The sequence below is a fragment of the Panthera uncia genome, chromosome C2 (genome assembly GCF_023721935.1).
Source record: "Panthera uncia isolate 11264 chromosome C2, Puncia_PCG_1.0, whole genome shotgun sequence".
Classification (NCBI taxonomy): Eukaryota; Metazoa; Chordata; class Mammalia; order Carnivora; family Felidae; genus Panthera; species Panthera uncia.
Window position 1 is genome coordinate 124,242,100 of NC_064810.1, and position 18,162 is coordinate 124,260,261.

The window sequence follows — 18,162 nt, forward strand, 5'->3', positions numbered from 1 at the left end:
TATCATGGACACTGTAATACACCAAGAACTAGGTAAATTAGTAAGTAATTAAGTAAATTAGTTGAATAAGAGTAAGGTATTCATATCCAAATCCAATCTCCTCCAGGGAAACTTCCTTGAATTCCCCAAGTGGGATGTATCTCTCCCTCCTGGGAGTTCCTATAGTACTTCATTTGTCTCTTATGTAATCTATTCTTTCTACTTTGCCTCACAGTAAATAGCTCACCTCCCCTATTAGATTGTGGGCTCCACAAAGGCTTGTCCTGTCTAATTCATTTTTATCTCCTACTGTGTGCTGTACATACTTATGCTATTTTTAGCATTTTAAAGTATTTTAGCAACCTCCATTTTGCATATCAATTCTGTATTAACTATGTTGAAATAAATTTCTGGCCGAAGACAGAGCCACTCCTGCCTGGGTGCACGTAAGCAAACTAAAACTTAGATAACATATCCCTGTAAATGCTCTGTTTGACCAGAAACACAGTATATTCACACTGCCATTCCTCCAAAGCTAAGCCACCTCTGGGCCTCCTCACCCCAGACAAATTGACTATGTGGCCCCAGTCAATCAGATGTTTTCTACTTGCCTCTTCCTTGTTCTTTATTCTATAAAAAGCTTTTTGCCTTATGTCCCATTTTGCAGTTCTCCAAAAGGAGACTGTCCACTTCACAAAGTGTGTAAGTTTGTTTGTATTACCTAAATCATCTTCTTTAATAATTTTTTAACAGTTTTTGGTGACAAGGAATGAGATCTGAAGTTGACTGCTACCTGTCTATGGCACAAGTCATACTGGCAAGGCACCTGCTGAACTTTGAGTTTATGGTTTCTCTCATCATTACTGTGAGCTGGGGTAAGTCACTCAGATTTGAGCTCCACTCCCTTGTGTCCATCTCTCTGGTCCAAACAAACTTTATTTAAAAAGTATATAAGTTTATATTGTTTCTGGAAAGGTTTTGGGGTAGTTATATTAGGAGTCCACAATGGGTGGCAGCTGTTAGGGGACTCACAAAGCTTCGAGGCAAGTTCACAGCATAAGCTGCTGGGGGACTTGGGAAAATAAGAGAAGAAATTCTAACTGTTTTGATCATCAAAATAAAAATCTAAGTAGACACAAGTCAGACCATTAAAAGTCATCAGGGTGTCCACCAATATGAAGAGATCTTCTGGGGAAAGGAACACTCAATCTACTGCTAATGCGAATCTCAGAAACTAAACCCACAAAACTGGTGGGCACAGGGCAAGCACTTAAAACCTGTTAGAGCACCCATCACTTAACTCTAAGACTCTTGTGCTAGGAGAAGTTGGTCATGGCAAAGGTTAGATTGACATTAGGTCACCTGCCAACCTCAAGAAAACTGTGCAACAAGGTATACTGTAAAACACCAAAAAGTACCCAATCCAGCAGCACATCCCTCTTAGGTACTAATTTGGCACCAAGAGACCCAAGATTAGCGAAATAAATGGGATCCTCAAGTTTCAAAGAATTAAGCATGCAACCTTTCAACACACCTGCTTATTTTATGTCTAAGAACTGTGATCCTAGAAGCTGCAGGTATTTACAAAAATGGCAACATCTTACAAAGACAACCTAGAATTACACTGGCCATTATGGGAGGCATTCCAATTAGACAATCATTCATTTAAGAAGTTCACTTAAAAACAAGGGTTCTCAAATCAAACAAACAGAAGGGGATACCTATTTCAAGTGAGAGCCTCCAAAAGACTTCAGAATTCCAAAACAGCTCCACCGAAAGGTTCACTGCAAAAGGCTAACGAAAAATTAAAGACACGAGAAGTACCTAAAGACTAGAAGACTGAAGTAACTCCTACTGCTCCCCTCTATCCTTTATTTGAAAACTTTCTGGTATTCCTGTGTCTGGATGGTCTTTGCACTCTGGAGAGAATATAAGAGGGTAAACAAAAGTCCCCCAAATTAGTGTCCTTAAAACTGCAATGGATCCAAGGCCAGAAACCTAAAACTTTGGGCCTCTCCCATTATATCCTTATAGGGATCCATCATGAAAACAGTGGCCCAGAAATTGATGTCTCATTTGCAATCAATGGGAATGGGAAAAAAGACAGTTTTCAGAGGTCTTGTCAAATTTTCCACACCAATTCAAATGCCCTCCATATCTGCTGCTGAAAGAGAATTCCCATATAGGCCCCTCCCAGAGTTAATGGGACTCTGAGGGATCCTCTGGTAAACTGCCACCAATTATTCCCTTAAGCCTCTAAGGGGAAACTAAAATTAAAGAAAAAACTTGCCAAATTCTAGTAGATACTAGGACTACACTCAACTTTAAACCCCATTTGCTCCTGAGCCTGCAGATAAGACAGATCTTAGGAAAACTGGCAGAAGCCAGCAAACGGCGAGAATTCTTACCATAGTCAGTTCTGGATCTCTGTAGTGTTCAGTCAAGAAAAGAAGGTCAAATTTTACTCTGTCCCCTCCTTTCTAAATGCATACTCTTGTGAATTTGGTTTTGGGGTATCCATTGGTTATTGATCCCTTCTCTCCCAGGGACAGCTATTTCCTTCTTGTCTTGTCTTCAGAACTTGGCTTAGCTTTCTGCCTGCCTTGCACACAGAGGTTATCTGTTATTGTGTATGCAGGCAGGTCAATCGTCAGATTGGAAGCCCAATGAATGGCTGTAAAAAATATGGGTTGCACGCCATTTGTGGCTAGGGTCCTACCAACTGCTGCCAGCTCTTAGGGGGAACTGTCTTTCTTTTGGTTATCTTTGGAAGTGGCTCTGGATCTTGGGAGGGTACTATCTTTTGCACCCTCTCGGGGATGTGTCTTGCATCCAAGGGGTTGTTTAGTACAGCCAGAAATATTTACTGTTTGTCCCAGATGAAACCTGATAAGATATTTGAAAAGATTTTTTAAGTAGTTCTATGGTCAGAAGTTGGCCAAATTGAGGGGCACCTGGGTGGCTTGGTCAAGTGTCTGACTTCAGCTCAGGTCATGATCTCTTGGTGTGGGAGTTTGACTCCCACATCGGGCTCTGTCAGCACAGAGCCTGGAGCACGCTTCAGATTCTGTGTCTCCCTCTCTCTCTACCCCTGCCCTTCCCCTGCGCGCGCGTGCTCTCGCTCTCTCTCTCTCTCTCAAAAATGAACATTTAAAAAAAAAAAAAAAAAAAAAAAGAGGCTGGCCAAATTGGAAGCTGATATTTAGAGCCAGATAGAACTTTTTCTTTAGATCTTCTCCCCTAGGCTAAATGAAACTATGTATCCGGAGGGGAAGGAAAACATTCCAAAGAGGAAAACAGCTCTAAATCTAGAACACAGAAATCTTTTGATTTGTAGCTTAGTTGAAGATGTCCCTAATACAAAGTAGCAAAATGATGATAACATAGTTGGATGGGTAGGTCAACACATTAACATCATCTGGGTTACAACCTGCTTCCTTTGAAGATTGAAGAAGGCAACTGTCCTACAAATGAAATCTTTTTAACAACAGAGAAAGTCCACCTATCTTTTTTTTTTTTTAATTTTAAATGTTTTTATTTAATTTTGAGAGCAAGCAAGCAAGTGAGCAAGTGGGGAAGGGGCAGAGAGAAAGGGAGACACAGAATCTGAAGCAGGCTCCAGGCTCAGAGCTGTCAGCACAGAGCCCAATGTGGGGCTCTACCCCATGAACCATGAGATCATGGCCTGAGCTGAAGTGGGATGCTCAACCAACTGAGCCACCCAGGTGCCCCTCTTTTTTTTTTTTTTTTTAAACCAATCTTCAAACCTCCCATATTCATCTCAAAAGGCTTGAGTGTACTGTAAAAATTCTGGCCTTAGGAACCAGAAGTCCTTCTTGTAGAAACTTGCATTCTTTTTCTGTGCCTTTGAAATGTATATGTTCTACCTGGTCTTCTCTAGGAGCCAAGGTAATTCTTAACAGAAGAAAAGAAAAGAAAAAAAGAGGAAGGGCTACTTAGAAACTAGGTGGATGAAAAATCTTAAAAGTCTTCTCCATAAATATTAGTAAGCTATCTGTGCAGAAAACCTTAAAACTTATCCCTTCTGCCAGAAACGCAATTGGATCCAATTGTTCTTTTATAAACTAGTGAGTTTTGCATTATCATCCCTGTCTCATGGCTAAAATTTTAAAGCAAAACCTGTAAGATCTCTATTTGCGTCTATTTGTATGTTTTGCATGTCTATGGTTATATGTTATGGATGGTTGATATTTTTCTACCTCCAGATAGTACTGCCAAAATTAATCTGTAAAGAAGCTCTACTGGCTTAAAATTTTTTAAGTGTTTATATGAATCAAGTATATATTCTCAGAAATACAGAAACTAACCCAAATGTTTTTCAAGTTCACATAATCCAGGATAATCTCTGGGGAGAAAAACTAATTTAAGTTTGTTGGTTTAACTGAAACAGGCTTGTCTTTAGGACTATTAATATTAAATATAATGCAGACATACAACTTTTATTCTTCCTAAGTTTACTAAAAGTCAAAAGAGCTCATGTTATCTCTGTTGCAGAATCTGTCAGCAAGAAAGACAATTTAAGATGATGGTTAAATGTTTAATGCCTCATTAAAGTGTCATGTAATCTTAACATAATTGTTAAGAACAAGTAAGCTAAACAGATGTAAGCAAAAGTTTATAAATGGACTTTTCAGCAACAATTATGCTCTATAGTATGCCTACTTAAAAACAGTGTCCAAAATATTTTTGGTAACTTGAAACCTTAAAATTATACTGAATTAAGTTAAATTATGGCTATTCATTGAATATGGAGATCATTTCCAAGTAAGATAAATTAATGAAACATCAATTACTGAACACAAGTTTATCTACTTTTGGCTTCCTTTTACACAGTAACTAAAATAATTGGGTTTGTTAGTAAACACATTTTGTGCCACACTGAAATTTTACTAGGAGGAAGCATATACTTCTAGAAATTATGAAATGTTTTTATAAATTTGCTAGTCCATAGTCCATTACTGCTTGCTTCTTTTCACTAGCAATTAAGGGTTCTAAAGGTTAAGAATTTTAATTAATATACACAATGAGAACTACTGAAATATAAGGGTAAAAGAAAAACAATTGTATATTAAAAAATGGTAAGGAAAGTAGAACGTGTTTTTTTAGATAGGGTATGAAGGACATGAATTTTTGTTTTTTGCTTTTTTGGCAAGAGAAAAAAAGTAATTTTGTTCAAAAGTAAAATAACTGTTCCAGAATAAGAAAAAAAAAAAAAAATAGGACAAAATCTGAATGGATATAAAAAAAAAAGTCATGGAAAGTGTGTGGAAAGGAATCCTGAGAAAAGAACTTTACATGTGGTTAAGCTGGCTAAGATTGGAATGGATTTATTTAAGTTAAAAAGGTGAGTTTAAAAAAAAAAAAGAGTTTTAATATCTTTGATGCACTGATACAAATTAGATTTTGGTTTTCTCTCTGTTAAAAGAACAAAGTGTTTTCTTAGATTAATAGTCTGCTCTTAATTAAAAAAAAAATTGTAAACAAGGGTTTTTCTTTCCTTTTTAAGTAATCTACCTTGTCAGCAAAGATTTTTTGTCTTACCAAAATAATTTACTATGTTTCACACTGTCTTTATCAGGTCTTTGATTACTTAAGAAAACCCAATCTTCTTGATATTAAAAGGGCCAAGTTTTGTTCACAACTGTGTAACCTTATGTAATTATCTTTAATTTTTTCTATTGTCACTTTGCTTAAATAGACAAGTATTATTTCATAATGAACTGTGATCTTATTTATTTTAATGTTCAAACCTTATGACATTTTGAAAACTTTCCAAAATCAAATTCTAAATGGAGTTTTTTTTGTTTTGTTTTGTTTTAACCTCAAAATGACTGTAAAATTTGCCAAAGGCCCTGGAAAATCTAAAGGGACTTGTCTCTTACCTTGTAAAAAAGAGATGTTAAATTAATTGGGTTTATTTGGTATGTTAAATCACACAGGAAACATTTTCAAATGTGGTAATAATAAACCTTCTTAGGTTGTATTTGTATGGTTGCATGCTATTAATATAAGTGTTCTAGATTTTATTAAATTCCTAAAAATCTGATATGTCCTGGTATAATATTACCAGTCATAATTCCAGTTACCTTAGAATGTTGTATGTCACAGAAATAATCAAATTTCCTGGTCAATTCTAGTATAAAGGATTCTCATCAGATCTTTAATCATGGGCATTTTTAAGTCTTTTGTAATTTATGGATAGTTATTGTTTTACTCTGATGCTTTTGCAAAGGTGAGATTCATGGAAAGGGCCTTACCAAGTACTCTCAACCACCAACACCACTGCCAAATTACAAGATATCAAACCTTGGGTGCCTACTTCACAACTGAGGAAAAATCTACCCAACAGCTGGTCCTATGCAAATGCCAGAGACCTCAAAATCCAACTGACTAGGAAATAGCTGACATGGAGTTAGACTGCTTCCTCCCAAGACATCAGATCAAGAATGTTTCTTCCTTCTCTCTTTGATCATCTTTTGCCTAAATCTCACGAGGGTATTTGTGATTCTTTGCCCAACCTTTTCCTTTTCTAAACCTGAAAAGATAATGCCATGTTCACGTATTTCAGGCCACTGCTAAGTGGTAATCCAACCTCCACCCACCTGCTGAATTTGCAAAGATGCTGGTGATCCTGTAGTTCTCTCTGTCCATTACAGTTTGCTCCCTGATTTCCAGTGCCTCAGTTTTTCTGAAACAAGCTCACTGGATAAACATTTCTGGGGAAGTGGAGACACAGTTACACAAAATACATAAACAGGTTAACTGGCTTAAAGAAGTATCTCCACTTTGGGGATCATTTCTTGACTCATTTGATATTAGCTGGTTTGCATTATGGGTACCCTGGCTCATTTGTGCTGTCCAAACCATGGGATTGTTTTGTTGCTAATTATTATTATTACTATATTACATTCATATATTATTATAATAATTATCTCCCTAATATGCTGCATATTCTCCAAAGTTTAAATACATGTGGAGAGCCACTGACCAGCTGACAGATGGTCTCTCTCAGACTGGAATGACAAAAGAGAACAGAAGAACATAACCAGCTCCTAGAATAAAAGCCTGACATCATCTCTTGTGAAAACTACATGGAGACCTGAAGAGGCAATGGTAACTCAGAGTCATGCTAAGACTGATATTTTTGATGAAACCTCTAGAATGGTCAAGAGGATGATCAAATGGAGGACTTTGGAAATAAATTTATAAGCCCAAGATGGAGCTGTTCCTGCCAGGAATGCCACCTGGCAAAGCAAAACTTAGATAACTCGTGCCCTGTAAAATTTCTACCTGACCAGAAATGTAGTATACGCACACAGCCAATTCTTCAACACCAAGCCAACTGTGGGCCTTCTCAACCTAGACAAGGTTGACTGTGTGGCCCTCGCCAATCAGATGTTTTCCATTTGGCTCTTGTTCTTTATTTCCCTATAACATCCTCTTTTTTTTTTAATTAAAAAAATTTTTTTTGAATGTTTATTTATTTTTGAGAGACAGAGCATGAGCAGGGGTGGGGCAGAGAGAGAGGGAGACAGAATCAGAAGCAGGCTCCAGGCTCTGAGGTGTCAGCATAGAGCCTGATGCGGGGCTCAAACTCATAGACCATGAGATCATGACCGAGCCAAAGATGCTTAACCTACTGAGCCACCCAGGCACCCTGATCTTCATTATTGAAATAGGTCCAGCTAACGTTCACGCTTGCAATTCTTTGATGGTAGTTTTACTCTTTACTCTTGAAATTAATAAAGTTATTTCTTAAAAACACTGAAATTTTTAATTTGTACTTTTTTAGTAATTCAGACAGTTTTCCCCACAATTAGTTGAAGTTTGTAAGGTTTCACTAGACTTAAATATTATAGTGGAGTTTTAAAAAAAATTCTTCCTCTTTCACTGATGAATCCTGCCTCATTCCCTCCATTCTTTTAATTGAGGCAAACAATAAAAATTTTTTCCTGGATTTTTTTTTTTTTTTACTAAAATTAAGTAAAGATAATTTTCAAGGGAGACTAGGTTTTATTATTTTAACTTGTGAATAACTGCTAACAGGCTATTGCTCCATACAGCTAAAAACAGACCCAAGATGACTGTAATAACATCTGCTGGTGGTAATAAAACACAGAATTAAGGTATCATTTATTATGTGAATTACCAAAGCAGTACAGTTTCTAAGTGTTTTTTAAAAAATTATATTACCTTCTATGTCAAAACATGTCCTCAGTAATTCACTAATCCAAAATAATGAAACCCTCTGAGAGCTCAGGCACATCCCCCTTTCCTTCCTCTATAGGGTGTTCTGTTATTCTTGTTCAACTCATTTTTAGGCCCATCTTCACACCTCAGCTATTCTAGAACCTACAGGGTTGTTTCCTGTCAGTTAAAGGCTTTGTGAAGAAAGCATGTATTAAACCTTCATTTGCCAGTCAATGATATCAATAATTTAACAGTGAGAAAGAGATGAAAAGGAAACTGTTTTAAGTGGGAAAAGTCAGAGACGGATCATGACTAGGGAGGAAAGGGGAGAAACACTATGTAGACCAAAACACACGATGAGAACACGTGATGAAGAATTTTGAAACTCTGGGCTTATTTTGCTATTTCTACTGGTATACTATCTGACTATCATTGATAATTAGTTTTTGTTAATGGTATTTAATGATGTTTTCAAGATTTCCAATGCCTTTAACAAAATATCACATCAAGAATGGTCTGATATGGTGGAAATAGTATCTCTTAAATTTTCATGTATATATTAAATGTGAATATCTGGGGATCTTGTTAAAATACATATTGATTCACTAAAAAAGAAATCTTTTGATCAAATAATATCTAGATGAGGAGTCAGCAAACTTTTTCTATGAATGTCCAGATAGTAGACATTTCAAGCTTTAAGGTCTCTAACTACTTAACTTAGTAGGTGGAGGAGAAAAGCAGTCAGATCATCTGTAAACAAATGGGTGTGGCTGTGTTCCAATAAAACTATTTACAAACATAGGCCGTAGGTCAGATTTAGCCCTTGGACCACAGATTGCTGACTCCTGATCTAGACCAGTATCTAGATACCTCTTTATCAATCCCTCAGTATCATATTAGTATTTTCTATTTGATTATCTCTACCAATACAGGTTTGAATTAGATTTCTGGACAAAAAAATACTTGGACAATAAATACTGCTTCCTCTTGAGAAATTATTTTGAAACACATGTTAAAATACTAATGACCTATAATATCATCAAGTCAATCTTTCTTCTCAGGGATAGTCACCAATGCACCTCCTATATGCCCCATTACATAAAGCTTTTAATTGAAATGTTTTGAATTGGTAAATTTTTGCTGTCAAAAGTTAAAAAAAAAGAGCGTAATTTAACATTTTTTACTCTTAAAAAAAAAAGTTTTATTCTTTAAAAAAATACCGTGGGACTCCTCTACTTAAAAGCCTTCTTGGGGCATTGGGTGGCTCAATCAGTTAGGCAACTAACTCTTGATTTTGGCCCAGGTCACGATCATGGTTCGTGAGACTGAGACCCATGTCTAAATATCCACTGCACTCTCAGCGGGGAGCCTGCTTGGAATTCTCTCTCCCCCTCTCTCTGCCCCTCCCCTGCTTGTGCTCTCTCACAAAACAAATAAACATTTAAACAAAAGCCTTCTTGGAGTGGCTCTGGGTGGCTCACTCAGTTGAGCATCCGACTTCAGCTCAGGTCATGATCTCACACTCCGTGAGTTCGAGCCCCACGTCGGGCTCTGTGCTGACAGCTCAGAGCCTGGAGCCTGCTTCAGATTCTGTGTCTCCCCCTCTCTCTGCCCCTCCCCTGCTCATGCTCTGTCTCTGTCTCAAAAATAAATAAAAAAAAAAAACATTAAAAAAAAACATAACAAAAACAAAAGCCTTCTTTAGCTCCCCACTCTAAGAGTTTAGCATAGCACATAGGTCATTCATAAGTTGGCCCCAACCTACCTCACTGATTTTATTTCCTATTACTGTTTGTTCATGCTCTTCAAGAATAAAAAACATGACAAATAACACTGTAAAAACTTACAGGAGATAAAACACTAACTTCAGGGTAGTGGTTATTTCTGGAACGGGATGTGGAAACTAGGGAGGGGACCTCTAGGATTTCAACTATATCTGGGATGATTTTTGTTTTAAACAATGATGATGATAATAATGCAAATATTAATAAACAAAGATCTGAAGCAAATATGATAAAATGTTAAGATTTGACAAAATAAGTGATAATAAGGAGTGTTTTTTCTATCATTCACTATACTTTTCTATTTGTTTAAAATAGGCATTGACAGGGGCGCCTGGGTGGCTCGGTTGAGCGTCCGACTTCGGCTCAGAGTGTGATCTAGCGGCTCCTGGGTTCGAGCCCTGCATCAGGCTCTGTGCTGACAGCTCAAAGCCTGGAACCTGCTTTGGATTCTGTGCCTCCCTCTCTCTCTGCCCCTCCCCTGCTCTCGCTTTCTCTCTCTCCCTCTCAAAAATAAACATTAAATTAAAATAAATAAAATGAAATAAAATAAAATAAAATAGGCATTGACAACATACACTCTTGTGGGCCAAATTTGGCCCACTCCCTGTCTTTTAAGGCTTAGGGCTAAGAACAGTTTTACATTATTAAAGGGTTGTTTAAAAAAAACAAAGAAGTCTAAGTGACAGAAGCCTTGTGACCTACAAAGCCTTAGATATTTACATCTGACCCTTTGTAGAAAATATTTACCAACCCTGGTTTAAAATAATTCACAAAGCATAAGAGACTGTTAAAAACTGAGAACAAATTGAGGGTTGATGGGGGGTGGGAGGGAGGGCAGGGTGGGTGATGGGTATTGAGGAGGGCACCTTTTGGGATGAGCACTGGGTGTTGTATGGAAACCAATTTGACAGTAAATTTCATATATTAAAAAATAAAAAAAAAAAAAAAAAAAAAAAAATTCATAAGAGCCACCTGGGTGGCTCAGTTGGTTGAGCATCCGACTCTTGATTTCAGCTGGGATCATGATCCTGAGTTTGAACCCTGCATCAGGCTCTGTGCTGAGCATGGAGCCTGCTTAGGATTCTCTCTAAAATAATAATAACAACAACAATAGTAATAATAATTATTATAATTAAAATACTAGTCATTTCATTTTAATTGAAACGTGCAAATTATTATTATTATTCATAGGAAGCAAAGAAAGATTTAAAAAAAAGAGAACAAGTAGGAAGGCATCTGAGTCAAGGAAGAATGGTTTTATTTTCTTGCGTTAAGTATCTTCAGGAGTTAAACATTTTATATCACCTTTCTCTTTAAATTAGCTTTTTATGAATTACTTTTTCAACTTTTATCAAGAAATTTCATCAAATTTTATTCTGTCTTATGGTAATGGGACTTATTTAAAAGAGTGATGGGAGACTCTTAATAAGATTTGATCTTAGTCCATACTTGTTCAAAAATTGGAAAGCTCATTTAGAGCCCAGTGTGGGATTTTTAGTTAGGTGTGCTTAGATTGGGAGGGTCAGAGGGGACCTGCTCATGAGCTGTCAGCCAGGAACATAGGAGAGGTATTACATGGGACTTATTCTTGGCCTCAGGTTCACATTTTCTACTTTCTTTTCAGATAATTTTTTCTTTTCTCACAGAAGATAATGGGGGAGAAGGGTTAAATAAAATTCAAAACACTGTATTAAGGTAAGTTTCTGGTTATAATGGTTGTGAGATGTTGGAATAGGTCAGTGGAGAAGGTGAATTATTATTATTATTTTTTTTTAATGAGCAGACAGGTTACTGAGAGGGAAACAGTGAGATAATATATCTAAATATCTTAGCATGCCTTAGCTTACAAGAACTGTTAGCTCTTATATTATTACCATTTTGAGATTTCTATATAGGTATTCTCTTTTCTTTATAAAATATTAAGCAAATCACTATTGCCTATGTACATTGAAAGCATTTTCCTCTTATTTTTGTAACTAATTTCCAGTTTCTCCTCCCAGCATAGACCAACTTCACTAAAGATATTACCAGTTGTAAATCAATGAATGAGGAGACTCACAGATTTCACAGAAATGCTCAGTGAATGAGAATATCTAGACCCAAATCATCATTTCATAACCTTAAGTATGTACGTATAGCTTTAAATTTTAGTGTCGCTGATAACTACAAATGTGCATAGCACAGCCACAAAATAAATACAATGTAAAAATTATTCATCTGATCACAATATTTTTTCCTACTTAAATGAAAATATTAATGAGAATGTTAAAATTAACATTAACTTTTTAACTTGGTCATATATATGCCACCTCTAATATCCAATTATTCTTTTTTAAATTTACTATAAAGACACACAAAATGGCATAAAAATAATGTAAAAAAGTACTAATGATCCACCACCAGATTATGAAATTACTAACACTACTGAGGTCCCCTGGACATCCTTCCTCAGTTCCATCTCTCTTCTTTCCCCAGAGATTAATTTAATCATTGTTCTGAACATTGTATTTGGTGTGTCCAAGTATTTCTTCATAGTTTTTGTACAATGACATAACCTCTAAATAATTCACATCATTATTTTACAATTTATTTTGTTAATTTGGATATATGTGCCATATGTCATACATTCACGTGGTAGAGACAATGCTCACTAGGTATATTCTATATGCTTCCCTGTGTTTCTTAGCTTCTGGGCTGAAATCACTGGACTGTGAGTGGATGGGAAGTGTGTCACATGTGGGAATAAGGCAGTAAAAAGCAACATCTCTTTCTTCCCCATCCTCTGTGAACTTATAAGTCATGTATTCCAGATGGGACAATGGGGCAGCTATAGGAACACAGAGCATCTATCACCCTGGGTCCCTGAGTGAGGTGGAGCAGAACCTACTGCCAACCCATGTTAGACATAGAAAACGAACAAGAAATAACTGTTGTGCTAAGACATACACACATACACCCAAGGGGGAAGATAACTGCCTTTCAGGAATTATTAAAGCTATACTACCAGTAGCAGGGTAGATTCAAAGCCTTTTGAAAACACTACTATCCTGTGACCCTAGAATGGTATTTATTCCCACTTGCATGAAGAAGCAAATCTCATACACTCTAGTCTTTACCTTCTTTGAAGACCCTATTTTACTAACAACATTTTCAGACAAGGGCCTACATGTTCATGAACTGTTTCCGGTATGTCAGTTTCATTTTCTCAACTAGAGTTAAAGTCTTTAAGGAATCATGTCCTCCCTTTTTTTGGTACCCCACACTGCACTTTATAGTCTACACATGCATATATTGATGCATGGCTGACTGGAAGTATAAGGATTAATATTAAATGCCTAATTTGTGTAAGGCACCTTGCTTGTATTTCACCTAAGTTATCTTGATCCTTATTATTTCCATTACACAGATGAGGATATTAAGGCTAAGTAACTTTCCTTTGGTCACAGAGCTAGAGAGATGAAAGGTGTGAAGAGGGCAATTGAAATGTCTGCCTAACTCTAAAGCCTTGCTTTTTAGTTCTTTTTTTAATGAACTGAATGAGACCATGCCTAGCGTAAGGCAGGAACTTTAGTAGAATATGAAATGGTTAACACAAATAGTATTTATTCACAAGTTCTGCACACATTAAAACATTTCCATGGATACTTGTCAGGACTCCAGATTGTTGGATCTTACCTTGATCACCTCTGGGGTCTGCTGAATCAAAACCACTGAAGTACTTTCTTTAGCTTTATCACCAACAGGACTTCTACAGACTGATAAATTGGCCTGGGAGGAAGTGGTCAAGGTTTCCTGTAGAATCTGCATCATTTCCTTTTCTTGTGATAGGCTACCTCTGCCCGATTTGCATTCAACTAGTTCTTGAGCAAAGTCTTCAATGCTTTCTAGAATTCGTAGTAAGAGGACTCGATCCTCCTCCTCTATTTTGTGTCCATTGGTTTCAATAATCCTTGTTAGACAGGAAGGCGAGACTTTCTCGGTGGCTGCAGAGACTTTAGATTTAGGTTCAAGATCTATAGGAAGCTGACTAGTTAATGGACTAGGACTACTTAGAGAGTTAGAGTTTTTACCTTTGGCAAGTGGCTCTCTTAGAGAGGTCTCCATTTTCTGTGAAAATGATTCCAAATCCATTAACAATTTATCTATCTCCTCCTGGCTGTTAAGATTCATAAAATCTCTGTGGCCTCCCTCTTCAACTTTAGGAACTTTTGATTTAAAATCCTCCTCAGGTAGATTAACAACTGGCTTCTCAAATATCTTACCACTTTCATTTTGCACAGAGGCAGGACATTTTTTAAGATGAGTAACACGGTTTGAAAATTCTGCTTTATCTTCATTTAACAATTGACCAGGTCCATTCTCTGCCCTTTGTCCTTTATCTGATGCTTTCTTTCCATCAGACTCTTCTTCAATATAAAGGGTTTCCATTAGGTCACTAGAAGAAACATTTTCTAAAGGGTTCATGGTTAATGACTGTGATTGAAGCTGGGTATCTTTTAGGGTTCTGGGATCATTTACTTCAGAGTTACATAAGGGATTTGTAGAGTTATTTGGAATGGAACTTACAGCGTCTGTTTTCCTAGAACTGTGTTTGTCATCTTGCAGTTCTATAGTTTGAAACTGTCCAGAGTCAGGGGCTGAGAGCTGGACAACATCTTCATATTTAGGGGGTTGTTCAGTGCCAAATACTGGGGAAAAGGGAGTCAGTTGTAAACTGGGCATATTACTGACAAGTTCTGTTAAATCTATAGCATCATTATTCCCAGGCTGCATGAATTCAAACGGTAGCTTTTTCAGATAGGATGCTAACCTGGTCATTACATTCATATAGACAGTTTCAGAGCTAGAAATTGCATCATTACCATTTCCTTCATTGATGCTACTCCCTGACTTTTTCTTTATGCATTGTTTTATGATATCTGTGCATTTTTTCAAATCCTCAGAGCATTTCAGCAAGATGTCCAAGCACATCTTTATGTCTGTTCCAGAAGAAAAATTATCTATTTTATGTTTTTCCAAAATCTGAGTAACCAGGTCTTCTTCAGAGAAGTTGTGAAGAAGCACTGATGTCAAGTTTGCATCAAGTGAGTTTCTATGGGACAAAGATTTTTCCTCAACTGAGGAACTCCGGAGTAAACCAAAGGATGGGGAGTTCCCATCATTGTTATAATGGCCACAGAGCAAGTCAAAATCAACTGACCTCCTATTAAATGAGTCAGACTTAACTTTTCTTCCCTTTTTGTAAGCTGCATGGTTAGAGTTTTTGAGCTTTTCAAAGGAAAATTCTTTTATTTTCCCGCTAGCAAAACTGATTGCTTCTCCTGCAATGTCTTTTAAGTTACAGGTGTTCTGAAATGTAGATCCTTTCTTGACCCTGGGTATGCCTGTTAGGGCCTGCTGGTGATAGTCACCCTCAGCTGAGGAAAACCCATTTTCGTGGGGTAGAAACATAGAGTTCAGATCTGCATCTTTGAACTGAGACACAGGGATGTGCAAGAGGTCTGCACAAACACTATGATGTACCACAATGCAATCAACTCCATGTGTAAAGGTGTGGCAGGTTCCAGTGCAATAATGTATAGCTTGCTCAAAACGTCGGTCTATCACCACACTGCTGTAGTGGTTCACAGTACTGACTACAAGTCTGTAAGTTGCTGCCATAATATCGAATCCACTCAGTGATGGGAGTTGGAATCTTCTAGAACTTATTTCAAGTAAATCCTCTTAACTTACACTCAGGTGAAAATATACTTGATGACAATGTTCAGTGGTTTCTTGCAAATAAAATGACCTTTCCCACAAAGAAAAAAACATCTAAATTTGAGGTTTGGTAACTGTCAGGATACAGTAGCTACTGCACATATGTGCTTGTATTATTAGCAAGTCTAATAATTTAATAATTGTGTTCTTTAGTTTTATTTAGTAATCTCATAACACTGTAAGTTTATAAAATCGTCTTTTAGTTCTTCAGCAGTTCTATGATGCAGAAACTTATTGTCATAAATTTACTGTCATAAATCTTAGTTGGAAGTACAGAAGTATTGTGATAACTCAGTCCTCCAAAGATTTAAATGATCCATTTTTTTTTTGTGAGTGACAAACCTAAAAAAAAAGAAAAGAATTTTAAAAATACGATTTCTTAATACTGAGAGTTCTTTTATTTCCTCTTTTGCCCCCCCACTGCAGTTAATCACCAAGCCTTATTCTTTGCCATATCACTGCTTATCTTTGATTCATGTCTTTGTTTCATCACACCCTGTACTCCTTACTATGAGAGTATTACTACCTCAACCCTGCCTTGTTACAACTGCCTTCCAGTTGATATTTCTTACCCTACCCTCCTTGCCACCTTACACAACACCAAAAAGCTTAGATTTAGATGGCTTTTTTATCCCTCACCGTTCAAGAATTCACACTCCTGATCTCCATCATGCATCCTACACATCCTAAATAAGTCTTGACTTATTTTCAAGACTTTCAACATCTGTTCCCATCCACCTATAACTTTATTTTCTGCTATGGCCCTGAACCAACCTTTTGCTTCCATCAACCTAATCTTCTCAAAGACTGCCAACACACAGTGCTTGTCCTTGATTCTATAACTTCCTCTATACTTGGAAATTATTCTTTCATCATCTTCCCTTTTCTTACCACCTAAGAAAGAAACAGCCTTCATTACTGCTCTTGATCCTATCCTCTCAGACCCTGCCACATGCAGATCTCTTATTACCAAATGGACAGAGTTTACTTAATCATCCTGACTAAAAAAAAAAAAAAAAAAAAAAAAAAAGAAAAAGGCTTTTAAACCATGCTGTGGATACTTTCTAAAAAGGTTCAATTTACTTGCTCAATAAATACTGAGTGCCTAGGGTGCCTGGGTGGCTCAGTGGGTTGAGTGACTGACTTCAGCTCAGGTCACGATCTCACGGTTGGTGAGTTCAAGCCCTGTGTTGGGCTGTGCGTTGACAGCATGGAGCCTGCTTCAGATTCTCTCTCTCTCTCTCTCTCTCTCTCTCTCTCTCTCTCTCTCGGGCTGTGCATTGACAACATGGAGCCTGCTTCAGATTTTCTCTCTCTCTCTCTCTTGGGCTGTGCGTTGACAGCATGGAGCCTGCTTCAGATTCATTCATTCTCTCTCTCTCTCTCTCTCTCTCTCTCCCTGCCGCTTCCCTGCTCATTTTCTCTCTCAAAAATAAACAACATAAAAATAAATATATACATACATACTGAGTGCCTACTATATGCCAGGCACTTGTTAAGTGCTAGGGATACAGCAGTGAATAAAATAAAGTCCCTATTCTTATGGAGTTAATAATCTAGTTGGAAAAAGAAAAACAACATGTATGTAAACATGTAACTTAAACATGGTGACATGTGCTATGGAGAAAAATGAAGCAGGACAGGGGTTCAGAAAGAATGAGAAGGGTTATAATGCGCAGTCAGGGAAGACCTCACTGACATCTGAACCAAGACCTGAAAGAAAAGAGAGAACACACTGAGGAGGCATTTTGGGCTAAATCATCTCAGACAGAGTTAACTATAGGTGCAAAGGCCCTGAGGTGAGAGTATGCTTGATTTACTAAAAGAATGACAAGGAGGCTAAAGTGACTTGGACGGAGAATGCAAGTGAGGTAGTGTGGAAGGTAAGGTCAGAAAGGAAAGGTGGGAGTCTAAATCATGCAGAATATGTAGATTCTTATGATGAATTTGGCTTTATCCTGAGCAAGCTGGGAAACAACTGATGGCTACTGAGCAGAGGAATTACATGATCAGACTTACATTTTAAATTGGTAATTTTGGCTGCTATATTCAGAAGAAACTGTGAAGGAACAAGACAAACAGCAGAGAAACAAATTAGAGGCTACTGCAATAAACTGGGCAAGAAGGCTTGGGGGCTTGGAGCAGGAGAGTAATAGTGGAGAAGTTTAGATGCTGTATCTATATCAAAGGTAGAGCCAAATAGGATTTGCAAAGGATGGATGTGCAGTATTACTAAACCAAGAATAATGCAGTGAAGCAATGATAGTAAGGAGATGATGATGGAAATGAAGGACAGCATCAATTTCACTACATCATCAAAAGCAGTGGCATTTTAACAATGACAATCTTTATCCACTTAATGAGAAAAAGAACTTTAATTTCATTTTTATTTCTTCAATCCTAGAAAACTCTTTTTTGCTTATTACAT

At 37.1% G+C, this 18,162-nt stretch overlaps 1 protein-coding gene across 5 annotated transcripts in view; it reads right to left on the reverse strand.

Moving 5' to 3' along the window:
- Window positions 1–18,162, reverse strand: part of PPP2R3A (protein phosphatase 2 regulatory subunit B''alpha) — a 210,769-nt gene that overhangs the window by 148,769 nt on the left and 43,838 nt on the right. For all 5 annotated transcript variants that reach the window (XM_049628797.1, XM_049628793.1, XM_049628795.1 and 2 more), the window contains one exon: window positions 13,650–16,076. In XM_049628797.1, the coding sequence (XP_049484754.1) occupies window positions 13,650–15,635 (1,986 nt within the window). In that variant the 5' untranslated portion in view covers window positions 15,636–16,076. The remainder of the gene's footprint in view (window positions 1–13,649; window positions 16,077–18,162) is intronic.